This window comes from Manis pentadactyla, chromosome 4, assembly GCF_030020395.1.
Source record: "Manis pentadactyla isolate mManPen7 chromosome 4, mManPen7.hap1, whole genome shotgun sequence".
Lineage (NCBI taxonomy): Eukaryota > Metazoa > Chordata > Mammalia > Pholidota > Manidae > Manis > Manis pentadactyla.
In genome coordinates this window covers 24,525,897-24,553,800 of record NC_080022.1, presented here as the reverse complement: position 1 = coordinate 24,553,800, position 27,904 = coordinate 24,525,897, and the positions used below count along the sequence as shown (strand labels likewise).

Below are 27,904 nucleotides of genomic sequence, written 5' to 3'. Positions count from 1 at the left end.
AATGTGGGCCCAGACCACCTTCCTGTCCCTCCTCCTCCTAAGAAGCAGCAGCCACAGCCAAGTTTTAATCATTTAATTATTTAACACCTTTGAATGACACACACACAGAGCCTTTTTATGTGTCTCACTCAGGCTTCAGGGCAGAGGGAATGGATTGTTTGTATAGACATATCAAAGACTCAAAAATTTAAAGAAATATATATATACATATATATATATATATGTATACATACATGTACTTCAATCTCTAACGTTTTTACGGAAATTAAAAATCAGAGGCTTTTGGTCTCTCCGTTTGCACTAGGTCACACTCAGTTACCCTAGAGGACAAACAAGCTCAGAAGATTCTGAGGATAAGGAGTTGGAGTAACCTGGGGAAGGGAGGGGAGGGGAGGGGAGGGGAGGGAAAGAGACCCAGAAATTGGGCTCCCTCTCCCTCCAGCAGCTCCAAGGGCCTGGTTTCAGGGGGCTCTGACCTGGTCCTGGTTCCCAGGGGGCTGCATCAGAAGCTCTGAGCAGAGAAGTGCTTACTGACAGTTCTCTTTCCCTAGTGTACCCAGCAGCAGCTCCCTATTACCCGAAGGGTAAGGGGAGAACATTGGTTCACAGCTACAGGGAAGAGACGGTAGTGAGAGGGTCAGAGAAACCTGGGCTCTCGTACCACATCCCCTGTGTTCCCAGCTCTTGTTCTGGGAGGGGGCCAATCTCCACAGAAGCAGCTAGAGCAAGGTTCCTTGCCAGGTGCAAGCCCAAGCCACTATTGAGAAAACAGGATCAAAATAGAAAGGGGTTGCCCTGGTGGCAGCTATGCTGCTGTGGAAGGAAGCACCAGGGCCACCCCTGTGGAGCCACAGGGGCCAGTGGGGAAGCCAGCTAGATAGATGGCACAGGCTGAAAACAGGTGGTTAAAATTCCTGGAGATCAGTAGCAGAGGCCAATGTCTAGGAAGCAAATACCCAGCCTGCCCTAGGAGCACTGAGTGCCTCCTCCCTAACTAGGGAAAAGTCTGCAACAGATGCACCTTTGGCTTCTCATCCTTGTCACTCCGTATCAGCCCCCATTCCTCACAGTGGATAATCACCTGTGCTGAAAGGCCATGTGCCAGAGTAAAGAGGGGTCAGAGAATAGCATCTGTAGGGCCAAGTTTGGGCCCACTGCCCAAACAAGCTCTCCTTCTGCCAGACCCTCCCCTCCATCTACCTCCTCAGAATTTACTGCTCAGCTAAAAGGAACATAGCTTGCCACCACCCATGGGCTCCTGCCTCTGAAATGTGCCTGCCCACCCCAGCCTGCTCAAGTAAAATAAGGGGCAGATGCTTGGCATTACTAAATGCCTGCCAAGATGGCTCCCTGTTCTGTTTTCCTGCTCTCCGAAGACAGAGCCGTGGGCCTCCCTGGCAGTCTCCCACTCCTGGTTCCCTGCACAGAGCACCTGGCAGAACTAGAAGGCAGGCAGGTGGTTGGTAAGTTGAGGCACAGGAAGGCTAACCCCCGCTGCACCTTTTGTGCTTTGGAATTCCACAGCCCTGCCCCTGCCTTCAGCCTGGAGAAGCCTATAGGAACAATGACTGGCCCTCCTCCAAGAACTAAGAAAAGGAGCAAGCTGGATCAGAGAGAGGGGACAGATTGGTCCCAGACATGGGCCAGCTACCAGGGATTAACGCTGCTGCCATGTAAACAGGCTCTTAGAATGTGGCTTCACGGGCCCTGGAGGATGGACATGCAGCTGCTTTTCAAAAGTGCTTTCATTCTGGACTACAGTATGTGCATGATTTGGACATGAAAAAAAAAATGAATTCAGATGAGGTGTTCTGCTCCCAATTCTGTGGCCTCAGGGCCAGCAGGGGGCGCAGCCACCCGCTCCCTCCAGCTACCTCTTTCCAGATGAGGCTAAGGCCAAGGCTGAAGCGGCAGCTACCAGAGATGAATCCATTCAGGAAAAGGCATGAGAGCTGGATGACTTGGAGGACAGGATCAACACCAGGCTTGCATAAATATCAAAGGCATGAAGGTTAAGGCTGCAGGCATCCTCTCTTATCAGGTTAAGTGTCTGCCATATCCTCTCATCCTTGGAGCTGCTCAGGTCCCTGAGATTGTAATCCTGGGATGGGTCAGCAGTGTCTGAGGTGCCTGTGGTCAGACCAGCTCTTTCTGTAGGTCTGTGGGAAGAAAGAAGAGACAGTCAGCAAAGGGCCTCTGGTGGTTCTGGCCACTAAGAGCCCAAGGTACATCCTCATCCCCTCAGTTTACTGACCCTGCCAGCAGCATTGGGCTGGACTCTACAAATACCACTTCTGACACTACAACGTAGGTATCACCGCCCCACTCTTTACAGTGAGTAACTTGAGGCCAGGATGGGTAGATAAAATGGCAGAGTTGGAATTCCAACTCAGCAGGTCCAACTTCAAAGCCCCACACATTATGCTCCTTCATTGTAGCTCATGGGTGACAATTCATCCTCCCCAGGCATCCTGAGTCTGGAGAAGTCTTAATGATGGAAAAGCAAATCCCTAACGGGACCTCAGATACCTCTTTCCTATCACCAGTGATGGGACCCACATGCCACCAGTCCCACTGTACCTGAGCCGGGCAGGCCCAGCTGCTGCTGCTCTGGGCCCATCAGCTGCATGACACCTCCATTCTCCGTCAGCTCCCCCTTAGTCCTGTCCTCGGCATGAGGGAGCCCGTTGGTGGGAGGAGCAGTAAGGGTCTCAGCTGGCAGAAAGCTGGGGGATGAGAGCGGGTGGACTCCCACAGAGGGCTTGCGGGCCACAGGTGGTGGGGCCTTAGGTGGCTTCTTTGGGGCCTGGGGTGGCCGTTGCTCTGAGATGCTCCGAAGTTCAGCCACCAGATTCCGCTGGAGGTCAGCCTGGGTCTCAGGGGACACAGGCCGCTCCACCTGCTTCTTAGTGCCCTTGGAGAAGATGAAGCTAGCCGTAGAGGCTGGGGACTGTGGAGACCATGGCTTTGTCTCAGGCGGTCCATTGGGCTGGGCACTCACGGGGTCCTCACTGGCGGCCAGACTGGAGGCCTTGAGTTGCACGGCAGCATGAAGCCCTGAGGAGAGGGCAGGTGCTGGGCTGGCCCGCCCTGACAGGGCCCTTCGTAGCGGCTTCTGGGGGGCTGATGGCCCTGAAGCTGGGGTTGGTGCCACTGTGGGCGCACCCACAGAGCGGAGCCGAACCATCTGCAGGAGTGAGGGCGTGACTAGTGGCGCACCAGCATCCTCCCTGGGAGCCCCACTGCCCTTGCTGCAGCCCACTGTTTCCTTTAGTGGGAGCTTGGGCGGAAGCCCTGTGACAGAACCAGCAGGAGGTGGGGCTGGCAGAGCTGGAGAAGTGTCTGGGGTGCCATGGTGCTGGCTCTGGGAAGAGACAGTAGCTGAGGAGGGCGGAGCAGCCAGAGACCTGACAGGCCCTGGGGGCTCTAAAGAGCCTGCAGGCTCAGGGCCAGCCACAGAGAAAAAGGCCTCCTCGGGTGGGGGAAAGTCAGCCATGGACAGGTCCTGCTCCTCGGGTGCAGGAGGTGGTGGTGGGGGCCAGCTGGGATCTTGAAGCGACTCCTCAGCAGTCTCTGGAGCAGATGGGGCCTCCCCAACCACCTCTGGCTTCTTGGTGGGTGGTGGGGGTGGATGATAAGATGGGGGTGGGGATGGTGGGGGTGACAGGTCTTTAGAGGCAATGGGAGACTCCCGTGCTGAGGTCACGGATGTCTGGGGAGTGGGAGGGGACTCAGGACTGGCATCAGTGGTAGGGACAGGCCCAACGACAGCCGGTGTACAGGCAGCTTGGTTAGAACTCTTGGGCTTGGAGGGCGGTGGGGAGAAGGGGGCAGGCACCTTAGGGTGAGGGGGTATGACAAACCTGTCACCCAGGGTGGCTGACATCTGTAGACCAGGACGGTCTGAAGGGGCTGGGTCCGAAGAGGAGGAACACAGAGATGTGAGGGAGGAGGAGACAGAGGCCCCAGGAGATCGAAGGGAAGTGACACGATCTGGTTTAGGAGGCTGGGCCTTGCCTGGGGAGGCAGGGGCCCCTGCTAGACCCTTAGGAGGAAGGGTAGGGGTACCACTTTGGCTTGAGTATCCACTGGAGGGTGAGAGTGTCCGTTCTGGGGAGCGTGGGGGGCGCCGGGAGCCACCTGGAGACAAACCTGGCACCCAGCTGCCTGCTGAGTCGGGTGCACGGGGTGCTGCCCCCATCCTTTCTGATCCCCCAGTGGTGGGCGGCCTAGGCAGCTGTGGCTGCTGCTTCCGCTCAGGCTTGGGGGGCAGCCCCAGGGGCCCATCGGGTGCTGCTGAGCCCCGCTGATGGAGTGAGTAGGTCCGGCGGGGAGGTGGGGGAGGCCGCTTTAGCTTACGTAGAGACACACTCCGGCCAGACAACTGCCCACTGCTCCGAATGCTGACAGAGTCTGAGGCCTCAGCAGTGCTGCCTCCACTGGGAGAGCCCCTCCCGCTGCCCCCCTGGGGAGGGGGCGCCACACTACTGCTGGCCGCAGAGCCCTCAGGCCGGCCCTCTGAACCACCCTTGGAGGAAAGGGTGGAGCCGTCAGACACAATGGTCTCAGAGGACTGAGAGTGGCTCCAGGTGTCACTGGAGGAGGACGGATGACGACTGTGGGGCCGTGGGCTAGAAGCCGAGGAGAAGAGGCCCAGCGAGCGGACAGAGGCCGGGCTGGCCGACAGCAGGCTGCCGCGGCTCAGTGTGCGCAGGCTGCGGCGGCCCAGGGCCACCACATCCACTGTGGGCGGCAGTACAGCATGCGGGATCAGTTTCGACAAGTAGGTGGCCTGGGGTGAGATGGACATGGCCGGGCTCAGGGGCTCTGGAGGCCCTGCCCCTCCTGTCAGTCCAGGCACCGCTAGGGACATGGGTCGGATCACTGGTGGGGGCCGTGCCCCCGTGGACCTGCCAACAAGGGTGTCATCCCAGTAGACACGGTCAATGTGGCGCTGGAGCACGGCCTCTGCCTCAGCACCGGCCTCCGCCTCTGCCTCCAGAGCCTGCAGAGATACCCGGGCTCCTGACCCTGAGGCCAGGCCCACCAGGCGGCCATCCACTGTGGGAATGCGTACAGCATCCCGTGGACCATGAGGTCGAGGAGCACCTGGTGCCTCACGCTCACTTCGCAGGCCTGTAATGGACAGGAAGGTCATGGGAGTCAGCAGAGGGGTCCACCATGCTCCTCCCCATCCCCACTGTCCTAATCCAGGCTCACCAAGTTCCTTCTGCACATGCTGCGGCAGTCCCAGCACTGTGCTCCGCCGTTCCCGCCGCCGCCGCCCTGACTTTCCAGATGATTTGGGAAATGAGTCATGGGGTCGGAAGGTGGAGCCTGGGGGCCGGTCCAGAGGAGAGAAACTGTTAGAACAGATCTCAGGGCACGTTCAGCAGAGCACTACTTTTGTTGAATATTAGTAAGAGCTCTGTGAAAAGAGATTTCCATAGTCAAGTAGGTGTGGACACAGCTAGGTTAAACAAAGCTAGACACTTCTCTTCTATAAAGACTAAAGACTTCTGGAAAGCTTCACCAGGTGAAGAATGATCATTTCCATGTAGTGAACCCTTATGTGTTAGCACGCTAAACCCTTGGCATTCATTCCAGTACTGTAAGTACTCTTGTCCTCATTTTTATAGAACATCAAAAGCTCAGAGAGGTTAAGGATTGGCCCAAGGTCACACAGCTGGTAAGTAGCACCACCAGACTCAAACCCAGGTTTCCCAACTCTTAACTGTCCTGCTTTGCAGTTAATATGCATCACGAATCTCCAAGAGGACAAAGGGTGATGTGTTTCCTGAATTCACTGAATCGTGGAGCCTTGGGAAACACTAGATTACAAGGAAAAGGGGAAGCTGTAGATGCTAGACCCAGATTGTGCCCACCACCCTTCTCTCCTGTCCAAGAATCCCAGCTGGGAAGCAGACACACCTTTGCGCTGGATCATCTCTGAGCGGATGGAGAGAGCATCCTCTGCTGTGGAGCTCTCAGCCGTGTAGGATGTGGTCTGGCTGCAGAAGGAGATGCTATCTTCATCCGGCCCTGTCCGGGAGGACTATTGGGAGAAGAAGGGGATCAAGCCCTGGCCTCAGATCCAGGAACATCCCAGAGGCATGGGCAAGGTTTCCTACTGCTTCTTGGGGGCTCTCCTTTGGAACTTTTGATTCAATTTCTCCCCAGCATCACCTAGCACTGAACAGACATCAGCTAAACTGGCCCCCTCAGGGGTCATCTTGTCTAGCCCTTCCTGATACAGGACAGAAACTGAGATCCTTTGACCTGAGAAGGGTCAAAGACTTACTTATGAGCGGTCAAGCAGGGAGGGAAGAGGAGAGTCAGGACTGAGCTGGGGGCAGGCCTCACCTGAATGCTCTGGGTATCTCCATGGTCCCAGCTACCCTTGTTCAGTTTCTGTTTTTCTAGAAGACACCAGAAAAGTATGTTGGGCTAGGCCCTTGACCTTGGGAGCTGAGAGCAGCACTGAGGGAAGGTAGATTACCTTGGTGTTGTAGGGAACGGAGCCCCTCCTGGGCCTGTGTGTGCAGCTCTTCCAGGTGAGGTGGTCGCCCACTGGGGAAGAAGACATTGTCCTGGTGCTCATCCACTACAGACCCTGGCCCCTGGCCAGGCCCCACACTTAGTCGTTTGTCGCTCTCAGCTTTGGCAGAGCCTAGTGGGATGGAAGAGGAAGAAGTGAGGCCTGAAGGCATCTGGGCCCTGGGAACGCACAGACACCACCACAAGGGCACCCACAGTCTCTAGACTGCACGCGTATACATGCAATACCCACTTTCCCCGAGTTTGTACACACAGCCCCCAGTTCTAAGGCGGGGACACAACACACTCAACCTCTATGTACGTACACAAACTAGACCCAAGTGTACATGTATCTGACTACTCACACTAAATGAAGGACCCCATACAGGGCACCACACCTAGAGCACACAGACCACTGTATAAGCATACAAACACCCACAGGCTTCAGTCTATATACACACCAACAGGGTCAGTATGTATAGAAATAAGTAGCACCCAAGTATAAACACATCGTGTACCCACACCATACACAGGGGTCCCCACAGAGCACACCCCACTCCAACATATACACATGAACACACAGTCCTCATTCTGCACACAAACAGTACACAAATATATATACAATTATGTATATATATGTATACATCACTCAGGGCCCCATACAAGACACCCAGTATACACACAGCCCACAGCAAATACATTTCTCTTGTCCCCAGACCCCATGCTCTACACTTCACAGGAAATCAAACCACCCTTTTCATACACCACCTTGGCCCAGGTCCAGGAAGACACCATGGGACACCAGGGAGGGCTGGAGGCTAGCAGGGGTCATAACCAGATTCCCAGGAAGTCCTGGAGGGAGGGACAAACCAGGGATACGGCCTCTTGGGTCCCCTACTCACCCATGTGGCTGTCCCTTAGTGGAAGAATGGGCAGGGGAGAGCAGAAGAAAGACCCAGGCCCTTCTAGCCCCAGACAAGGCAACTCAGCCTCTCTTGGGGTAACGTCCCACGTATCCCCCTCACTTGGAGGCCCCCTTCCCCTGGTGCAGAGGAGCCAGGGATCCACTACAAAGGATCCTGTTACAGGCTCCACCCATCGGGGAGCTGGCCATCTAATCCTAGAACTTCGGGGCTGAGTAAGCATTTTGCAGCCCCAGCCCCCCTTTAAGTGGAACCCGCAACAAAGCAAAAGCTCTGGGAGGGCAACGTGACCTCGAGAGCACCTTGTGGAGGGGCAGGAATAAACCAAGCTCTTTAAAGAGCCACACTGCAAGTCAGGGGCTTTGGTCAGACACCTGCCCCTTTCCTCTTCCCTCCTTCCTCAGCACATTCTTCAACAGTCAGCTGCTGCCCAGAGAATCTGCAGGAACCCCACAAGGTCAGAGCTGGAAGGTCTCCCAACAATGGATTCAGTCAAGCCTCATATGATCCCCTAATTTTACAAGTCTGGAAACAGGCTCAAAGAGGAAAGGCCTTGCCTAAGGTCACCCAGCAAAGCAGAGTCAGGACTGTACTCAAGGTGACCAGAGGGAAATCCTGGATCACACTCAAACTGGGGATCCTCTGGTCCCCCAAAAAGTCCAGTAAGCTCTGACCATCCTTCCATACTGACTGACTTAGCAGGGGGATGCCCTACTTCTCAGAAGTGAGGTACTGGGATGTACCCAGTAAGTGTGGGTAACCCTGCAGGGAGGCAGTCTTGCCCAAGGGCTGCAGGCTTCAAGGTCAGAGACACCTGGATCCATCCTCCCAAACACAAGCCAGGCCCTGACAAAGGCGGCAGAAACGCGGCTGGACAAAGGCAAGGCGGCGGACAGGGGATTCGGGCCTTATTACTAGTCCTCATCCCCCACCCATTACCCTTCCCCGGCCTTGACACCCACCCCCTCCCCATTGTACAGAAGGGTCTGGCAAACAGAGGTGTTAGGGACCCCTCCTGTCCCCTGCCAAGCCACACCCACTCACCCTTCTTCTTAAAAAGGCCGAGGAGCGCCGGGAGGTGGCGGCCCAAGACCACCACCATGACTGCGGCCACCTCTCGGACGGGCCCCTATTCCCACCTCTCCAAAACGCGGGCGCCCCCTTCGCGGTAACACGGCACTGGGGCTGTGACTCGCCCGCCCAGCTGCAGAGCGCAGGCTGCAGGCAGCGGAGGGGGAGAGGCTACTCTCCGGGTCCTCCTCCCACCTGCGCGCCGGCCCCGCCCACACGCCGACCCCGCCCCTCGGTGCAGTACAGGGGTAGGAACCCACCCGGACCCCCTTACAGGGAAATTGAAACCAGAGTCTGTTGGCGTTTGGCTCTGGTGTACGGTATGACTGGGAGGGCTGACGATACTCAGTTCCAGGGGCTGGCCATTAACCCTGTCCCCAAGTCTTTCTAAAGAGTCAGGAGCCAGAGAGCTAAGGCAGGGGTCCCAGTTGCCAGATGGTAGGTGAAGAGCCACCAGACTGGACTTGGCATGGTGCCCACCTTCAAGTCCTCCTGGCTGGTGAGAGTAATTCCCTGGGGAAGTAGCTCAGAGCATGGAGCAGCTAGACAGAAGCCCAGGAGTGCCTGGAGAGATGGCAAGGCCATTGGCAGAGGCCCCTGGAGGGTGGGAGCCAATCCAGGACACAGTACTGGGAAGCCAGGGACACGTCCAGAGTGGAATTACAGTGGCTGGTGGTAACAAATCCCCCATGTGTATGTCAGCCCCACACTTTCCAAAGGACTTTCTTCCCCCTCTGGTAATGTGACACCAGTGGCCCAGAGAAATGCTCTGAAGTCTCCAAGGTCACACAGCAGAGGCAAGCCTTCAACACAGACTTGCTGCTCCTTCGGTGTGTGACAGGAGGAGGTATTTGGTTCAAATCCACCTCCAGCAGACACGAGGTCATGCCTTGGAGAAGAGGCAATGACTCCTCTTTCTAAGACATGCCATCAGTAAGTATTTATTAAGCCACTATGGGGGGCTACAGCTAATGGAGAAGAACTTTGTCTAGTTCACCAGTACATCACTAGCACATAAATCAGTGCCTGGCACACACTGTAAGTTCAATAAATATTTGAAGAATACATAAATGAGGCAAACTAATAATTTTAGACAGTGAAGACTGAGGAGCTGTGACAGGAAGGGGGTTCTTTTAGGGGGCATCAAGAAAAGCTTCTCTAAGGAAAGGCCACTGGAACTGAGACCTGAAGAAGAGGAGGAGTCAGGGCAAGTGCTGGGCACAGAGCCTTCTAGACAGAGGCAAGAGCAAGTGTAAAAGCCTTGAGGCAGGAATGGTGGGTTTCCCAGAACAGAGGGACCAGTGTGGCTGGAATATGGTTTGTAAGGGAGAGAATGGCAGCAGATGGGAGTGGAAGCCGGGTCAGGTAGGGCCCCATAGGCCCTGGCAAAACCTGGATTTTCTTCAGAGAGCCCCAGGAGGTCTGTACGGAAGGTTAAGCTGGGTAGTGACAGTGTTAAAAGAGATCCCTCTAGCAACTCCAAAAACAGTAGCTGAGAATATGGAAGAGAAAGTCTGTGAACTATAAAGTGCTACCCACCGACCATTCTTGAGGACACCCCTCTCTCACAGCACCTTTCTCTCTGAGTCCCTGGTGATCTAAGAATTCACAGTGGCTCCCACACTGCAAGACCCACCTGCAGCTTTTTCCCCATTTGCTCCACCTCTCAAAGACCACTCAGGCAGGCAGCTGGGCCTTCACTCTCTGGGAACAAACTTCTGTGGAACTGCAGAGTATGTATCCACAATCACTGAAATCTAAATAACAATCCTAAGAAGTAGGCACTTTATCCCCATTTTACAGATGAGAAAACAGAGGCCAGAGAGGGCAAGCATATAAAGCTAGCAAACGGCAGGGCAACATTTGCAGTCAGGACAATGTGAATGCAAAACCATGCTCTGCCCACTACACCAGCTACAAACCTATCTCCCTTCTGAAGAAGGGCTGAGGAACCCTACCATTCCCACAAATTCTAGGTTTCTTGACTACATCCATCCCTCTTCCCTCCTTAAAGGCAAGACCCACCCACCCCTCTTAGTCCCACTCAATCGGTAGAGCAGCAGACCCAACACTTACAGGGTGATTAATTCATGTCAGGCACCATGCCAGGTGCCAGTGGAAGGCAGTCACAGCCCTCATGGATCTTACAACAGCCCTTCAAGACAGGTAATAAAAGATACTTTTCCCAGTAATCATGGACCTATGAGGCTCAGAGAGTTAGGTGGCTTCCCAAGCTCTGGCTGGCTCCAAAACTGGAGCCTTTAACCTTGCAGGACACAGTCATCTTCAGCTTCCCCCTAACCAGGGCAACTAAGGGCTGAGCTCCCGCTAAGTAGGACATGATCAGCTCACCAAGGTCTCAGGTCCACAGCTGGCAGTCAGGGCCACAGCTGCAAATTCCCCAACTGGATCCAAGGCTCTCACATACTTCATAACATCTGGTTGCCCCAGCAACACCCCCCCACACCAGCTTGCCCAGAGCCTGAGATCTCTCTGAGCCACCAGGGCACAGGTCTACACACCTGTGGCTTGCTTGGGGGCGGGTCTCAGCAACCTAAGTCTCAGGTGGAAAGCAGGTACCTCATAAAGAAACTGAGGCCCAGAGAGTAGAAGGACCTTGCCCACGGCCACACTTAAGAGTCCCTATTCCAGGACCTTCTGCCTCAGCACAGTCCAGAGGCACAGCATGAGGCTGAGACTCACCCACAGCCTTGCCTCCCCTCCTCCCACACCTACGTGAGGGAGGAGGCTTCCGGGATCTGAGAAGACACCTTGCTCCCAGCCACGCCCCCCACAAGACGCGGGGCACACCAGGAAGGACATTTGCAAGTTCCCAAGCTCAAACACAGTCCCCCAGCACAGGTACTGGGCACACACCTCCAAAATGTCCCACTAGGACACGTCCACAAAGCACACCCAGGACACACTAGTCCACATCCTCCTTACCTAGGAGCAGGCCTGCATAGACTCAGGCAGGGCCCTGACAGGCGGCTTTGTGTACACAAAAGCAGATGCACAGACCCACCACTCTGGGAGTTTTCTGAGCTGGGGACAGGGAGGATGGGGGTGGGAGCCCCAAGGCCAGGCACACATGTGTGCGCATGCGTACGCACTCTCTTGGCAACATCGTCCACAGGGTGAGGTCTCAACCTGCCCCATTCCAGAGCAAGGGGCGGGGGCGGCAGCCAGGCAGGCCTGACTCAGGGAAGAGGAATGAGGGGGGAGGGCAGGGCTGCCCAGGTGGCCTCTCTGAGGACTGGAACCCTCAGGGCCTGCCTCCCATCACTACCCCGCCCCATTCTGCCTGCCACTGGCCAGCCCTGGAGCCAGGACTCAGGGTACTCAGAGGCCCTAAATCTCACTTCTCACTGTATGGGTGGGCAAACCAAGGCCCAGAGGGGCCAGGGCCTTCCCAGAGAAAGAACACAGAGAGTAGGTAGATTGTATTTTCCCAGAAGCAAGACAAAGGGAAATGAGCACAAACTTTCAGATAGAGACGTTTACAGTTCTCAAAGCACTTTCTCCTGTACTGTGTACTGTCTCAAAGAACACCTAACAAACTTGAAAAGTAGGTAACTTCCCTTTTTACACATGAGCACAAGGAGCCTCAAGGGAAAGTGACTCACTCAAGGTCACCCAACCAGGAAGTGGCCCAGCCCAATATGGCCTTAGTGGTCCTAAGTCTGAGGAAGTTAAAGAGGTCAGGAGGCCACATCCACAGTCCCTGCCCAAAGAGAGGGAGCTCTGCACCCTACCTCGGCAGAAGGGAAATCGCCCCCCTTCTTTCCCTCAGTGCCAAGCCCCACCCCAGCAGGGGAAAAGCTGACAGGCCAGTTCTAAAGTAAATATTGGGGGTCAGGGAGTGCCTCAACAGGGAGCAGAGGATCCCATGCCACAGGCGCCTGGGATAATGGGCAGTAGCAGAGGGAGGAATTAGTTATAATAATATTAATGTCAGAATGGGTTTCCGGGTCAGTATCTGCTCCTGACAATGACATAATAATCTTTCAGCCAACATTCAATTCTGACTATCCAAAGCCCTTTCCTTTTTCTTCAAAGATGATTATTCCCATTTCATAGATGGATGGAGAGGCAGCCACCATGAAGCCAGGAGAGGAAAAGAAAAAGCTGAGTCAGGAAGTCTGGATTCCAGGCCTTGAACAAATGATCAGCTTCTCGGGTCCTCAGTCTCCTCTTGTGCAAAGTGGGGATAGTATCCACCTCACAGAGTGCCTAGGAAAGTTAAAGCCGTGCAACTAAGCGTAAACACAAGGTTGTCATCAGAGGATGCCTCTGCCTCTCCAGGGTGGTGGGGCAGGTCAAGGGTCCTCTCAGGCCTTTCTGCCTTTCCACTCATGACACAATGAATATAAAGATTCATGTATCAAGTGCCAACTGACTGAGAGACACATGGTCTCATTAAATCCCCCTCACCATACAGAGGCACTCCCCAGGATAGGTGACTTGCCCAAGATCACACAGCTAGTAATGGCAGAGTTAGGATGTGAGCTCAGCTTTGACTGGCTGCAAAATTATGCTCTTCCCATGCCAACAGAGGCCTTGTCTCCCACCCACTTCCGGACCTCTCTTCAAATCTCAAGTGGAGTTAAGGACTAATATTAAGATAAGGTCTGATAAAGGGCACTTAACATCAGCTTCCTATCAGCTCCTTCAGTGACTTAAGCCTATCCAGCAGCCCTAACCCCCCTGTTCGGGAGGAAAGGCAATTCCTAGTCCAAACCAGATACCCCACTGACCTGCAAGTCAGGAGTCCTAGGTTTGAGCACTCGCTGCTCTCAGCTGCAGTATGTGACTAAATCAGGCAGGCATTGCCCTTTTCTGGGCCTCAGTTCCCTCATCTATGAGGTGGGAGGGTTGGAGAGAAGTTCACTAAAGCCTGGGGCATGTTTGACTCTGCCCCTAGAAGGAGAGGAGTGGTCCCCTTCTTTGGGTCAAGGACTGGGCAGCAAGGGGGTTCAACTTATCTCAGATCCTTCAGACTAGAGAGGGCGGGGCTAGCCCCTTATCTGGAAGCTCTGTTCTCTCACAGGCAAGTTCCAGACAACAGTTAGGCACACGTCTACCCCTAGGAAAGGAGAGGAGACAGAGCAAGAGGATGCGGGGTGGGAGGGTTAGAGGAGCAGGGCTTCTCCAGCTGTGAGTCCTACCAAAGAGCCCCAGCACTCCAGGTCCAGAGGCAGGGGGAGGGATGAAAAGAATTCCAGGTGGCCTGACTCTACAAGGACAAGTCTTCCCTCAATCCCATCTGCAAGATGGGATCAACAAATCCTACCCAGAGGAAGCATGGGAACAGGAGGATAGTGTGTTACGGGATGGGCAGGGTGCTCCCTGGGCTCCCAATTCACATCCTCCACCAATCCCCCCAACTGCACAGGACCAAGTGCTCAGGAGGCCTGGGGAACCAGGAGGCAGGTTGGATTCCTGAGAACAAGGCCAAACAATCCCAGCAGGATACAGTGCCTTTCCAGTGTGGAGAGGCTTCTCCCCACCCACCCTCACCCTTCTCTCCAAGGGCATTTGATCCTAGGAGCCAGTACTTCCCTGTATCTTGGTTCCCCTGCCACTTCCCATCAGCCCCCTCAGCCCTTGGGGGATTCGGCGCCTAGTCCTCACCCCCTGCCCCTCCCCCACGGTATTTCCTCCTGATCCTCCCTACAGAGTCCAAATCCCCCAGGCTCAGGCTTTCTTTGCCCAGAAGACCAGCAGGGCCCTCAGTCATAAAAGGAAACCCATCTATCCTAAACTGATAAAGGGCACAGACTTTGAAATCTGACAGGTTTGGATTTGAATTCCAGTTCAGCCACCTCCTTGCTGAGTTGCCTTGGGCAAGAAACTTCATTTCTCTGAGCTACAGCTTCCTCATCTGTAAAATGGGAAGAATGAATAATAGATTCTAGCTTGTAAGACTGCTGGAGGACTCATGAATTAATTGATGTAAAGGGTTTAACATAAAGCCTCATTATCCCTGCATTTTTATCTTGCTACCATCCCCCAACCAAGCAGCCTCAAGCACAGAGCTTTGCAGCCCTCTCCCCAACATTTGATTAATCCCAGGTCCTATCACTTCTGCCACCTCCTCCGCAGTGTCTCTGCAGCTGCCACTCCTCTCCACTCCTATAGCCTCCACCCTGTCCCCAGCCCTTACCTCATCACCTCTTGCCTATATTACTGCAACAGCCTCCAGACAGCTCTAGAGCTTCCACTCTCACCACCCCAGCCCCTAACCTGTCCTGCCTGCACCTGTCCCCGCCCTGGAGCCATCTTCCTAACACACCGTTTGCATAGGCTCCTTCCTTACTCAAACACCTTCGCTGGCTCCCTATGGCCTGCAGACTCCAGCCCTCTCTGCTTGCTTTGCATTCTTTCCCTCCTCCTCTCAGACTAATCAAATGGACAAGTACTCAGGCTCCAGTCCCATACCTAGGCCTGCAACGTAAAATCAAAGGAATTAAAATTCACACTCACAGTGGAACTTTTCTTCCTAGGCACAAGGAAAGAGCATTAACTATTTTTCTCTCCAACCTCAATACACTCAGTCTCAACTCCATGCCCTTGTTCACTGCCGTACCCCAGAGCTGAAATGCATCCCAAGCCATGTTCTCATTTAATCAACAATTCAGGAAGGACTAATTCCAATCTTGCAGTTACTTCAAAGACCAATTAAGACCATCTCTCCTGTTTTCCAAAACTGACCCCCAACCCAAAGCCTTTTAATATATAGCCTAGAATATTCCTCCTCCCCACTTACTTCCGTGCTTCCTTGACATTGCTTTTCTGGTTTTTCAGGAACACCTTAAAGTCTTTCCACCCTTGAGTTATAGCAGTAAGTGGAAGAGCACCAGAAGCCCCCAGGGTCTCTTTCTTAGGGGCCAGCAGGCAGGAGACTATAAACACAGCCCTCTTAATCTCTCTCACACCCACCACAAATGGTCACAAGGCTGGACCCACAGCTGGTTCTTAGGAAACCATCAGATTAGAGTGGCCTTGGGAGGGCAGATGAAGAGCCCCAGGCCCTGGGTACAGATTCCATGAGAAGAGACCAGTGGGCACAGCCGGGATTTCAGGATTGCTAGACAGGGAGACAACTAGAAGGTCCTGGAGTTTCTCATCAATCCACCTTCTGAGGAATCATCAGAGAGCCCACTAGAATTTAGTCCCTTTCTTATGTTATTTTGGTTATTATAATTATTCTTCAAACCACAGCAGGCAAATGACCTTGGACAAGCCCACCATTTTTAGATCTCAGTTTCTTTGTACACAAAATGGCTAGCTAAAATTGTAAGAGTTCCAAGAAGTCACCTAATTTCAGACAGGCCCTCCAGTAGGAGCCAAGGAGGTCCAGAGAAGTGAAATCAATCTTCTCAAGGTTACCAGAACTCACACCAGAGCCACACTGAGAACCCAGACCCCGAACGCCCAGCACAAGGCTCTTTCCATCACCCCCTGCATGGAGAGATGAGATCATCAGGTTCAGCTCAGAACCTCTAGGAATGTGGGCCATCCTTAGGAATACGGGTGGATTCCCCACCACAGTAGGGGTGGCCCACCCCACCTTCTCTGGGATTCCCTCACTCCTAAAGACCAGCATTTACCCACCTTTGAGGGAAAACCCTTATCCACGACCCTGCCCCTTCCCCATCTCTGGATTCACCAAATGAGGATCTAGGCACCCTCGACAGCCCCTCTCCGGTACCCCTTGGGACTTGTGGGATACCCTGAACTGCCGCACCCGCTGGGGGAAACCAGGAATCCCAACTCGAAGCCCTGGGGTTGAAGACCTTCACCGTTCTCCCTCCTTCCCCCCACTTGGGAGGCTGGAATGTGACCCGCGGAGGGATCCCGCAGCACGCCGGGAAAAGCTGCGTTCCAGCTCGGTGGCTGCACTGAAAAGGGGGAGATGCAGAAGCAACCAGGGGGTCCGCGGGTGGGGGAAAGGGGGACGGAGAGGCAGCGGTGGTGCGGGTGGGGGTGGGGAGGAAGCCCAGAAAACCAGTCGGACTCCCGGTCGCGCCAGATTAAGGCGGCCCCGAGTCGCCTGTCCCTGGTTTCCTGCTTCTCCCCTCCACCTTTGTCTCCCTTCTCTCTTGCAAACTTTCGCTGCCTGTTGGGGGCTGAAGCCTGGGAAACAAGTGTGTGTGTGTGTGTGTGCACAAGTGCCCTAGGGTCTGTGTTTGAGCCTGACCTGAATGTTTGTCTGGATGGTTGTGCAGTTTTGAACCCGTGTGTACATCTGTGTTGCCTAAGCCACTGGGCAACCGTACCTACACGACTGAGGTGTGGGTATGATTGTGTGAATCTGCGCGTTGTGGTGTAATTCGTGTGGCTGTGTAAACCGTATACACAGTTATTATGTACCTGTGTCTCAGGATCTGTGCGTCCTATAAGCACTGTGCGGGTGTAAATGTGTATGTGATTTTGTGTCTGCATCTGTACATCTGCGTGGGTGTTGTGTGTCTGTATACATTGCAAACATGTATGTGTGCCCGCCTGTGGGTATTCATGTGTACGTGTCTCTGTGTGCATGTGGGGTGGGCTCTGTGCGGGTAATTCCTGGCCTCCCACACTCACACCCACCAAGCCCCGGGAGGGGCAGCAGCGGTGGCGGCGGCTGCGGCGGGGAGACCCTCCTCCCCGCCTGCCCCGCCCCCACCCCCGGCCCCTACCTGCCGGCCGCTTCGCCGACCGCCCGAACCGCCAGAAGCTGCGGGCCCGGGGGCCGCTGGGGGCCTTCCTCTTGTGGTGTGAGTTGCCCATGGCGAGCGCGGGAGCCGGCGCGGGAAGCCTAGCGCAGCCCAACCACCCCGGCCGCCGGGCCCGCAGCCTCGGGAGGGAGGCAGAGACGCGCGGGCGGCCACCGCAGGCGCCCCCAGCCCCAGCTCGGCCACGCCTCCTGGCCCTACAGCCAATGGCCGGGCCAGGGGCCGGACCGGCGGAGGGGCGGAGCCTGGCTCGTGTCCCGTAGGCTCCTCCCCCCAGGACCTGGGAGACCAGGGGAACAGCCCTGCCCAGAGCGCTAGCGGAAAGGCCCGGCCTGTCCAGGTGCGGCGGGCCGGTCGCCCGCTCTCCCAGCCCCGGGGCTCTCCCAGCCCAAGGGCTGCCTCTCTGAGGACTGCTGTGGAACCGACAGAACTAGGGACCGAGCTCTAGACAAGCGAAGTCTGGAGCCCTGGGGCAACTAGGCCCCACCAGCCACCACCCCCGTGTGTGTCACTAGTCTCTCCTGTCTCTGCGTCCGTGTACAAATGTACCCGTCTGACTGTACTTCTTTAATAATGGTGTTCAGAATAATAGTAGCAGCCTTTTATACAGCACTTACTATGTGCCAGGCAGTGATAAGCGCTTTCATGCAGCTACTTCATTTCATCCACAAAACAATTCTGTATTTTTACAGATGGGGAAGTAAGTAGAGGTTCTATGAAGTCGGCTGACTAGCCCAAAGTCAAACAGCATTAAGTTACAGATCGAGGACTGTACTCAGACTGACTCAAATACCCACTGCTCCATGCTATCACCCCTCCAATTTATCTATGCCTCTGTATGACCTTGCAGGGTATATAAACTGGACATTTGTAATTGTGTGCTTGAATGTGGCTATATAGTTGGGTATCAGTGTATATATGTGACCCTGAACATGTGGGTTCCTCTCTGCATAATCATGTGTGTGTGACTATGTGCTATATCCATATCTTTGAATCTGTTTTCAAATATCTGGATCTGTTTTGTATATCTTCCTATGTAATTGTGACTCTCAAGGGGCCTGAATATCATTGGTTTCATATATTTACTGGGTAACAGTCTGCTTGTATGCTTGTAAATATGTGTTATAAGTTGTGTAATCAAATAGGCTTTTGTGTTTCAGTATTACTGTGCAATTGATGAATGTCCATGTGTACGTGTAAGTGTGAGTAATACAGTATATAAACCTATGTGAAACTGCCCATGTTTGTGTGCATTCATGGAGTCGTGTGCCTCTCATTCATCCCTCCTTACACAAGTGTTTGTTTTTCAAAACCCAGGCCAAGCTTCTCTTCTGAAAGCTTTCCAGGCTGCCAGGCTCACCCAACCTCTGTGTCCTCACAAGCATCGTTGTGCCCAGGGCACCACAGCCTGGGCAATGACTCTCCTTTACCCTCACTCTGCCATCTTTCCAGGGAGAGGCAACATAGGGTAGCAGAGAGGCCACTGGGCTGAGTCTGGAGCCCTCAGTTCCAGTCCCCATGTGGCTCATCCTTTCTGCCACCCAGGCAAGCCCCACCACTACACCTTGCTGCCTCTTATGTCCACTGGCTCCAAGACTCCCTGTGCTCTCTCTGTAAAATGGGAGAGTCAAAGCTGACCCCCACCCTCCCTGAGACCCATCTTTTGCTAAGGATCTGAGGTTGACAATAGTGCAGTCCCTGAGGGGCTGTATTGTATTTATCCATCCAGAAAATACTTGTTGAGCATATGCCGTGCACATAGCAAGCTGTGTGCACCGGGCTATGCACCTTGCGCAGACCAGAGGGTCCAAGTGTCAAAGCTGGAAGGGACCTCAATCTGCTAGCACAATTCCCTTAATTTACAGATGGGGAAACTGAGGCCCATAAAGGGAAAAGGTGGTGTGAGGGAACAGAGAGAGCAGGGTAAAGTCCAAATCCCTTGGCTATACTGAGTGAGGACAGGAATGCAAAGCCTTGAAGGATGTCTGGAGTGCAGTAGGTGCCTTGGGCTTCACAGGAGGCCTTGCAAGAGCTGCCCCTGTTCAACCTCATCTCCAACCACACCCCTCTCAGTCTAAGAGCTCCACTATACAAAACTACTTGCCACTCCCCAGTGCACACCAACAGGCCTTCACACATACTCATTTCTCTTCCACCTTTGCCTGGAAGATTCCTTGTTATCCTGCTCAACAGTTTATTCCTCCATGAAATGAAGCCTTCCTAGCACCCGACACACACACCTGCTCCGGCTCAGCTCTCTGTGCCCCCACAGGCGGCAGTGCTGCCCTGTGATTGAACTATTCACACCAGCCCAGTACTTGTCTCAAGACAGCAGTTTGTTTTGGCATCTCCTATCCACCCAGAAAACAAGATCCTCAAGGGCAGTGACTGTCTCACTCCTCTTAGTAACCCCCAGGCTCAGCATCCTGTCTGGCACACAATAGGGGTGCTATATCGAACAGAAACTGGTGGAGGTGAAGGTGAGGCTTGCATACTGGTGGAGGTGATGGTGGTGGCCTTAAGTACTGGTGGAGATGAAGAGGCATGGGCACAAGAGCCCAGGGCACTCTCCTGGTCTTACATTCTTTGACTACAGCTGTGCTTGCTCCAGGATCCTAGAGGGCGCGTACTGCCCACAGCCAAAAGCATGGGAGTGCCTGGTGGGAAGACGTAGGCGCTATAGAGAGCATATGGCCCAGAACTCCAGGACACCACAGCACTGGGCCTGAGTGCCTCATGACTCTTGAAGAATGGTGACAAAGGCCTTGCCTGGCTAGAGGCTTGGAGGATAATGTATCCTGAACATACAGGAGGCCCTACTTGAAGCAGACCCCACCAGCAGCCTCCTGGAAATCATGCACTTTGTCAGAAGATTCGGGGTTTAAACTCTTTGCAAGCTGAGCTGTCTCTGTCTCCCCTCCATGCCAAGCACAGAGCTGGGCACCCTCTGACTAGAGCTATCTTTCGTAAAGTGGCCCCCAGGGAACAGTGGACACAAGAGCATAGCATACAGTGGAGCACAATAATGGGAGAAGTGGACAGAGATTTCACCCTTCCTGCCTAAGGAAGCTGCTTCCACATACTTCCTACCCCAGGTCAGCCAAGGGGCTGGAGGAGGCTGAGGGGTCTGCAGATGGAACATAGAGGTGTATACTTGCTCCCCGCACCCAACGTTCCCCGTGGCTCAAACAGTATACAATGGCTCCTCTCATTAGTTGTCATCAGCATGTGACAGGCCAGGAGCAGCTGAGACAGCTTTGAGGGTTTGGGGAAAGGAGGATTTCAAAGGAGCAGGTTGGTGGGGGCAGGCTCTCCTCCCCTCATCTTACAATAAAGTGTAGATTTTTCTGGTCCCCAGGTTCAGCCAACCTTGCTGGCAGCACTGCTTCAGGGACAGCGGAGAGGGAGACGAGTGGGGGAGGGCCCTCCTCCCCTCCCAGCCCGGGATTTCCATGAGAGCCCTGGGAGGTGTGCCACGGGTGGGGATCTGGAGCCTCAGCGAGGAGGGAGAGGGAGAGGCAGCTGGAATGAGCCCCTGGGCCCCTGAAGGTATCAGAGGTTGGAGGGGATGGAGGCCTTCTTGGCCTCAGCTTCCCACTCATCTCATCCCACCCCTGGGTGGAGGCATCTCTCCGGGATGCAATCTTCCATTTGAAGCTTGAACAAAGGAGTGGAGGAGCCACAGTCAGGCTGGCAGCTGTGGGATCCTGTCCTACCTGTGACAATGGCTGGCTGTATGACCTTCAGCCAGTCACTTCATCCCCTGGGCCTCAGCTGCCCATCTGTTTGTGCCATGAGGGCCCCCTGTGACCTCAGGCCATCAACTCAGTGTCTGCGATGTGAAGATGCCCATATCGGATCACCCACCTATCACCCAAAGCCACTCAGTGCCAGGCACTGTGCTGGGCAGGGCAGAGGAAAAGGACAGTCAGACTAGCTGCTGCCCTCAGTGTGTTCAGACAGTGAGATACGGCAAGCCCCCGCAGAACCCCAGCCGGCTAGCTGGTCCCAGCCCTTGGGGGTGCCGTGCCTGATTCGGGCACTGCAGGTCCCTCCACCCCAGCTTCCCCTCCACTTCCATTTCAGTTCATGTGTCACCTCCGTGGAGAAGGCTGGTCTCCTCTGGGATCACCGTGCTCCCTCCATTGTCACACTTCTTGCCCCTTAATTACTTGTTCAACATTCAATGTGTAGGTTCCCCCCTCAGTAAGGTTTGTGGGGACTGGGACCTTGTCTCTCATTCATCCCCAGGACAGTGTCTGGCACATACTAGATATTTATTACCTAATATTAAATACTTAATAAGTATTTGGAAATACATTAATGAGGTTCATTCTCCTATCTGGACCCAAGGCAGACAATGCTCATCCCATCACAGGGGCCTGGAAGAGTTGAACCCATTCCACTGGATGTATCCTACAGCAAAGGGAATCTTATCCCACCACAGGCTCCAGGCTAAGGACACTGAGATGCCTCTACCCAAGAAGGTGGCCAGAAAAACATATACTGTCCAATTCTAAATATCTAGCACCTTGCTCTAGAGTCTGGGGGCAATGATTTCCCTGGGGGTATCACAGAGATGATGAACATTGGAGCTGGGCCTTGAGGGATAAGTAGGAGTTCAATGGATAGAAAAGTGAAGGGAAGCACATCCTAGGTAGGGGGAACAGCGCATGCAATGGCATAGAACATGGAAATGCACGGAGTGTTTATTGAAAAGCAAGCAGACACCACCTGACCTCAGAAAGGCAAAGTGTCCATCACGCAAAGTGCCTTTGGGTCCTCACTTTGAGCTACACAGGCCCCTTCCTCAGCAGAGAGAGAGATGGCATAATTCACACTGCACCCTCCCTCCACCTTCCTATGACATCCAAGCCACTGGGTCTCAATGTCTTACTCACAACTGGCCATTGGTAGGCTCTCCTTTCCCAGACACAGCTTCTATCTCCAAGCCTCTAACCTTTACCAGCTTGCTCCTTCAGCCTGTTCTCCAAACCATAGAATTCTAGAAATAGAAAGCATCTCAGAGGCCATTAAACCCCATCTTTGTCGAGACAGGACATATCTGGCCCAGAATGGGGCAGGACTTGCCCAAAGTCTTACAGCAGAGCAGAACTATAACACATGAGTTTCTCTACAACCTCCAACTCCATACCAGTGCTCCCTGAGTGAGTAGCTAGAGTTCAATCTGCTGGCCTTGCAGAGTGGCTCTGGGATTCTCACTATCAGTACCAAAGTCATCCACACCCAATGCCACTGGCCACTGCCAGGGGGAGAAGCCTTCGCAAGGACTATATATACTCTTTTCCCCCAAGTTGCTCCTGTGTAAGGCTCCACAGTACTCCCCTTCAGAGTCAGAAACACAGCCAACCTCACAGTGTTTTGTTTGGAGTGTGTGGCCTCCGGGGGCCAACTGAGTGCTTCTGCCATTGCCTGCTGTGAACGTCACTTCCATGCAGGAAGCGGCCTTGCCTGTCTTATGCCAGGTGGTCAGTGCCTGAACAGTGCCTGACACTATATGGGACAAAAAGATGTCTTTTTCAAATGAATGGCACTAACTGACCTTGATATCCACTTATTTTCACACTCTGGGCCTATTGTCTCACCTCTCAGTGGCAGTAACTGCCCAACTCTCAGGTTGTTGTGAGGACAAGGGAAAACATTCATAAAAATGCCTGACCAGAGCCCAGCACACAGCAGTCCATGTTAATTCTCTTCTCCTTCAAATTAGCCAGCACCCTGCCCTCCTTCCATACTCTGATCACCTCTTCCAGAAAGCCTCCCCTGATTATCTACTAGGCTCCAGTCTTGACATCTGTCCCAGAAACACTTCCTCCCCACACACTTGTCTAGAGTCCAGGTGATATTTCTGGAAACACAGATTCCTGTTTGTTAACCTTTTCTTATGCCTGAGTCCTCCTGTTAGACAAAGGTTAAGACTCCACCTTCTGTGGACGACTCCTCAATAATCATCATCACTGTGGGTATCTGAGGTGTAACTGAGTTGCTTTCCAAACATGGCTCAACATAAACTTAGCTAATGCCCAAGTCTCTCAGCATCACAACCTCAGAAACCTGCTACCTGCTGAACCATTCTTCATAGGTCACAAAACTCTGTTATCTAATTTGATCCTTGAAATGCCCAGTGAAGCCAGGGTTTATTACCCATATTTTAGAGATAAGGAAACTGAGGCCTGGAAGAGTTAATAACCTGTTGGCTGTCACATGGCCTGAAAGGGGCGGACCAGGGCAGCAGCTGTCCAGTCAGCCTCAGAGCTCAGGTGATTATAGTTATAAACACAATAATAGCAACCCCTTGCAATTCTGTGGTGTCTTCACTTTCATGTAATTTTTACATCATTTCTTGTGAGAATCTTGAAAGGACAGAGAGGTCACAGACACATCAAGGCAATGTCCAGCCAGAAAGTGACCCCTGTGAGAATGTCCCCACTTTTGCCTGAAATAGTGATGGAACCAGTGAGGCCAGAGAGAATTTGCTTGCCCAGTGTCATGGGGCTTGCTAGCAGCAAAGCCAAGATTCAAGCTCTCATTTGCCTTATTCTGATACTCTTCCCACGTTGTCAATCAAATTCCCTCACTTCTTTCTGGACCTCATCCCATCTGTAGAATGCATTGGTTGGATGAGAAGATCTTTAAACCTCACCCCATGGCCCTTTAGAGAGTCATAAAACAGTACCAGTTTTGGAGACATGATTTGAGTTCAAATCCCAGTTTGGACAAATCAATCACTCACTGTTCCTGGGCCTCAATTTTTTCATCTGCAAACAGGCTCAAGTGAAATCATGGAAAATGTGCTCCTGGCAGAGCCAGGATAATCAATAAATAAATGTCAGATATCCTCTCTTTTCTAAGTCTGTGCAGGGCACTGAGAAGAGCAGGGGAGTCATGGAAGACAGGTGCTCAAAATTCTACTCCATGCTCAATTTTCCCACTTTGCAGTAGGGAGTCAAATTAGGGGAGCCAAGACCTGCATCTCTGGGTGTCTGGTTCAGAGACTGGGATGTGGGAGACAATGACCTTCCCAGCAAAGGTCTCTGACCTCCCAGAAGTTTTCTATGTATCTCTCCTCCCCATCTTCCCCAATCTCCATTTTGAACATTTTTGCCTGAAAGAGTTAAGCCTGTTTTGGGTTTCCCCTTCCTGAGCAGCAGTGCCAGTGGAGATTAGAGAGATCACATTTGTTTCTCTTAATAAACAGAAAGAAGTTGGCCCAGGCAGGTGACAAGGAAACAATTGGAATAATAGGTGGACTTCCTGCAGTGGTACCTGGGGCCACCCCCAGACCTGAGGAAACAACAGCCAGGCACAGGGAGGTGTCTCCCATGCACGTGGGCCCAAATCAGGCCGACCTGCTGCCTGAAAGCCCAGTGCTACCCAATACCAAACACCAGGCATGGGGAGGCCTAGCCACTGACCCAATGACCCCTAACCCAGGCTGCTGAAGCAAGGACCTACAGGGTTGGCTTTTCCAGCCTCTGGCTTCAGGATGGTCTCCCAGGGGAAAAGAGTCCACTACCCTGGGGTACACCACTTGCCTTCTATCTCCAATTCTGACAGTCTGAACACAATCCATCCTGCTGCAATTCTGACCCATGCCCTCTTGAGTGAGATGGGGATGATTTCAGACTGAATCCTAATAGGACAGCCCTGGGATGGATTTCACGCCCTATTGAAGGAAACACCCCTCACCCTAACCCTCCTCAGGGCCTACGCCAGTACCCTGACTTCTATTTGTGTCAGGGCCACAGGGGAGCAGGACCTTATCCAAAAGGAAGATCAGGCCGGATGCAATCACACAAGAGGCTTTTCACCCTCTTCCTGACTCCTAAACTGTTCCTTCTAATTCTCCTCCAGAGGTGGCTAAAGGACACGGGGAGGGTAAACACAAGTGGAATGGGATGGGCCGGCACACACCGCCATTTCCTCACCTCAAGCCCTGCAGCAGCACAGGAAAGGTAGAATTCCAGCATGGCAAGCCCCAAGGGAGCCCCACCCCAATGCGGAGACTCCCGCCCTCTCCCTCAAAAGGGAAACAGAAACAGAGGGGGAAATGAGGGAGAACCAAGCAAGTGGCCAAAAGAAAATTGACCCCAGACAGAATGGGCCAAGTCAGCCTCCTCCCCCACTTCTCCTCTGATTGCTCACCCACCAGGCCAGAGGGTGCCCAAACGCAGAGAATTAAACACTATTTTACGTGCCCACCATAGCCCAGGTACAGCGTCTCCATGAACTTGGGCCTCAGTTTCCCCCATCTATAAGCACACCTCCAACCCTGGCATTTTCTGCAGGGACTTGGGAAAGGAATGATGGGGAGGGGCAGCTAGTTCACAAGGTGAGTTCACCACCCCAGGAGGTGGATATTTGCAGTTGCCTGCCAAGTGAGTGGTGAGAGGGGTCAGGTGGGAAAAACTAACACTGTTAAGAACCTAAAGCATGCTATCTCGTTTGTGGGGCTGGACACCCATATCTACCTCGACGACTTAAACACCTTTTGAAAGCAGTTGACCTTCCAGACCCAGAGGGACCCCCACCAGAGCTGCAAGGCCACCGGCCCCTCCCATTGGCCCCAGGCCAGAGTCAAGTCTCTGACCCCCTGACTCAGCAGAGGGCTGAACCTCCGTGAGCCGGGGGGAGGGGGTATTGCCTCACTGTCCCCAGAGCCAGCACTTCCCGCTTAAGCCAGGGGATCCCTGCCCCAACAGGGGGTCCCCACCCCTAGAATAGGGCAGGCTGAGTCTGGGAAATTATGGGGGAGCGGCGCAGATTGGGGGTGTTCTGGCTGAGCCCTGGGCTCTTCGCAGCCCAGCGCCTTGGGGGGGTCACCCCCTCCAACACGCCTCCGACCCTCAGTGGAGCCACCCTGGACGCGCCGTCGGCGCCGCCCGGCGCGCAGCCCAGGTGCCCGGCCACCTTACCTCGGCCTTTACCCTTGGCCTTCCTGGCCTTGTCATCGGCCTTCCTGGTCCGGGGGGCGGCCGGCTCGGCGCCCTCGGCCCCCGCCGCCTTATTCTTGCGCCGCTTGCCCCGCAGCCAGCTGAAGGCGCGGCGGAGGCCGGACGCGCCGGAGCGGGACTTCTTCCTGCGAGGGGGGCCGCCAGGGCCCCCGGGCTCTTCGGCCGCAGGTGCGGCGGGGGGCGCGCGGGTCGCCATGGCGGGGCGTGCGGCGGGGGTCAGGCCCCCTGTGGCGGGGCGCCCATGCGCGGGGGCGGCCGGCCGGCCGCCGCGGGGAGACGCGCCCGAGAAAAGTTTGGGCGCGGAGGGAGAGCTGGCGGAGGGCGCGCTGGTCGCGGGAGCGGCGCGGGAGGGGCCGGCCTGCGGCGGGCGGGGCGCGGAGGCCGGCCCGGAGGGAAGGCGCCGGGGGCGGGAGCGGCCGCGGGGCGGGACGGCGCGGCCTGGCGCCCCTCCCCGCCCCCTGCCGGCCCGCAGCCGCGGCCCGGGCGCCCCGACGCGGGGCTGAGGGGGGCGAGGGTCGGTCCGGAGGGAAGGCGGCCTGAGCCCCCGGAGTTGCGCGAATAGCCCGGCACCGAGAGGGCGGGGTCGCGGGCTTGGCCGGGAGGGGCAGCACTGAGGTTCGGTTCCGGCGGGGGCACCAAGGGGAGTTCGGTTCGCCAGAGGGAGATGAGAGGCGGGGATGCTCTGGGAAGGGGAAGGGAAATGCCGCGGCTGAACCCCGAGAGAGCTTGCTCTTCTGAGTTCGGTAAGGGAAGCGAAGGGGGTTCCTGAAATTCTTTCCAGGAGGCTCGAGAAACTGAGGCTTCAGACGCACCTGAGACCAACAGCGGGCCTTCCTTGGAGTTGCCCCTTCACTCCCTTCCCTCCCGCGCCGCGCCTTCCCCCAGCTTCCAACAACCCTCAGTGTGGAGCTGGGTTTCACATGCCGCTCGGGTTCCTGCTTCACTCTCTGGTATCTGGGATAAGGAGAGCCATGCCTCAGCTTACCCTTCGGCTAGGCTGTAGGGCCCCAGTGCACCCCTACCAGGGTCTGGATTTCCCACTGAGATGCTCAGCACTGCTTAGGGCTGATCTTGGTCCTGCTGGGCTCACAGTTTGTAAGCTGCTCTGAGATCTTCTGCAGGTGAGAAAGCCCTGAGGAAGGGCTTTGGGAAAAATGTCTCGTAAGAATCATGAAAATGCTGTGCGCAGTTTCTCCAGGCCTCTGACTCGTTATAGCTGACCAAGTACTTTTATATCATCTGATCTTACAACAAGCTATGAGAGAAGCAGGGCAGGGAGTATTACCCCAGTAGTACAAAAGGGAAACTGAGGCCAGGAGAGTAAGGAGGGACTACTAGGTGGTCAGCAGCAGAGAAGTCAAGAACCCAGCAATCTAGGTCTTACCTCTGCCTGGTTCCAAGGGCTATAAATTGCCCCCCGGGTCCCCAGAAAGGCACTGTGATGCTAACTCCACCAGTGAGAGCTTATCTACATCACTCAACCTCACACTGGTCACATAGCTTTCTCCTGATCCTTGTCTCCATGAGAGCAGAGACCCATTTATCTGGGGGCAGCCAGCCCAGTCAGCCCTGGCATAGTGTGCACAGCACTCACTCTAATAATGCACAATGACTGGAGTGCAGTTTGACCTCCCTAACCTGCCTTAGCCCCCTGAGTGTCCCCAGGGGCTCAACTGTG

General features: G+C 54.4%; 1 protein-coding gene across 5 annotated transcripts; it reads right to left on the bottom strand.

The window, feature by feature from the left end:
• Positions 1–58: 58 nt before the first annotated feature.
• KIAA1522 (KIAA1522 ortholog) lies at positions 59–26,568 on the bottom strand. Of its 5 annotated transcripts, none has more exons than XM_036885207.2 (7): positions 26,188–26,568; positions 6,500–6,670; positions 6,364–6,419; positions 5,932–6,055; positions 5,221–5,337; positions 2,581–5,136; positions 59–2,159 (listed from the first exon to the last, which is right to left on the bottom strand). In XM_036885207.2, the coding sequence occupies exons 1-7, from the start codon at positions 26,420–26,422 to the stop codon at positions 2,137–2,139; spliced, it is 3,282 nt and encodes a 1,093-aa protein (XP_036741102.2). In that variant the 5' UTR covers positions 26,423–26,568; the 3' UTR covers positions 59–2,136. The 5 variants fall into 5 exon arrangements, with proteins under 5 accessions (XP_036741102.2, XP_036741103.2, XP_057355937.1 ...); XM_036885208.2 differs by lacking the exon at positions 26,188–26,568 and adding an exon at positions 17,216–17,451; XM_057499954.1 differs by lacking the exon at positions 26,188–26,568 and adding an exon at positions 11,054–11,240.
• Positions 26,569–27,904: the final 1,336 nt, after the last annotated feature.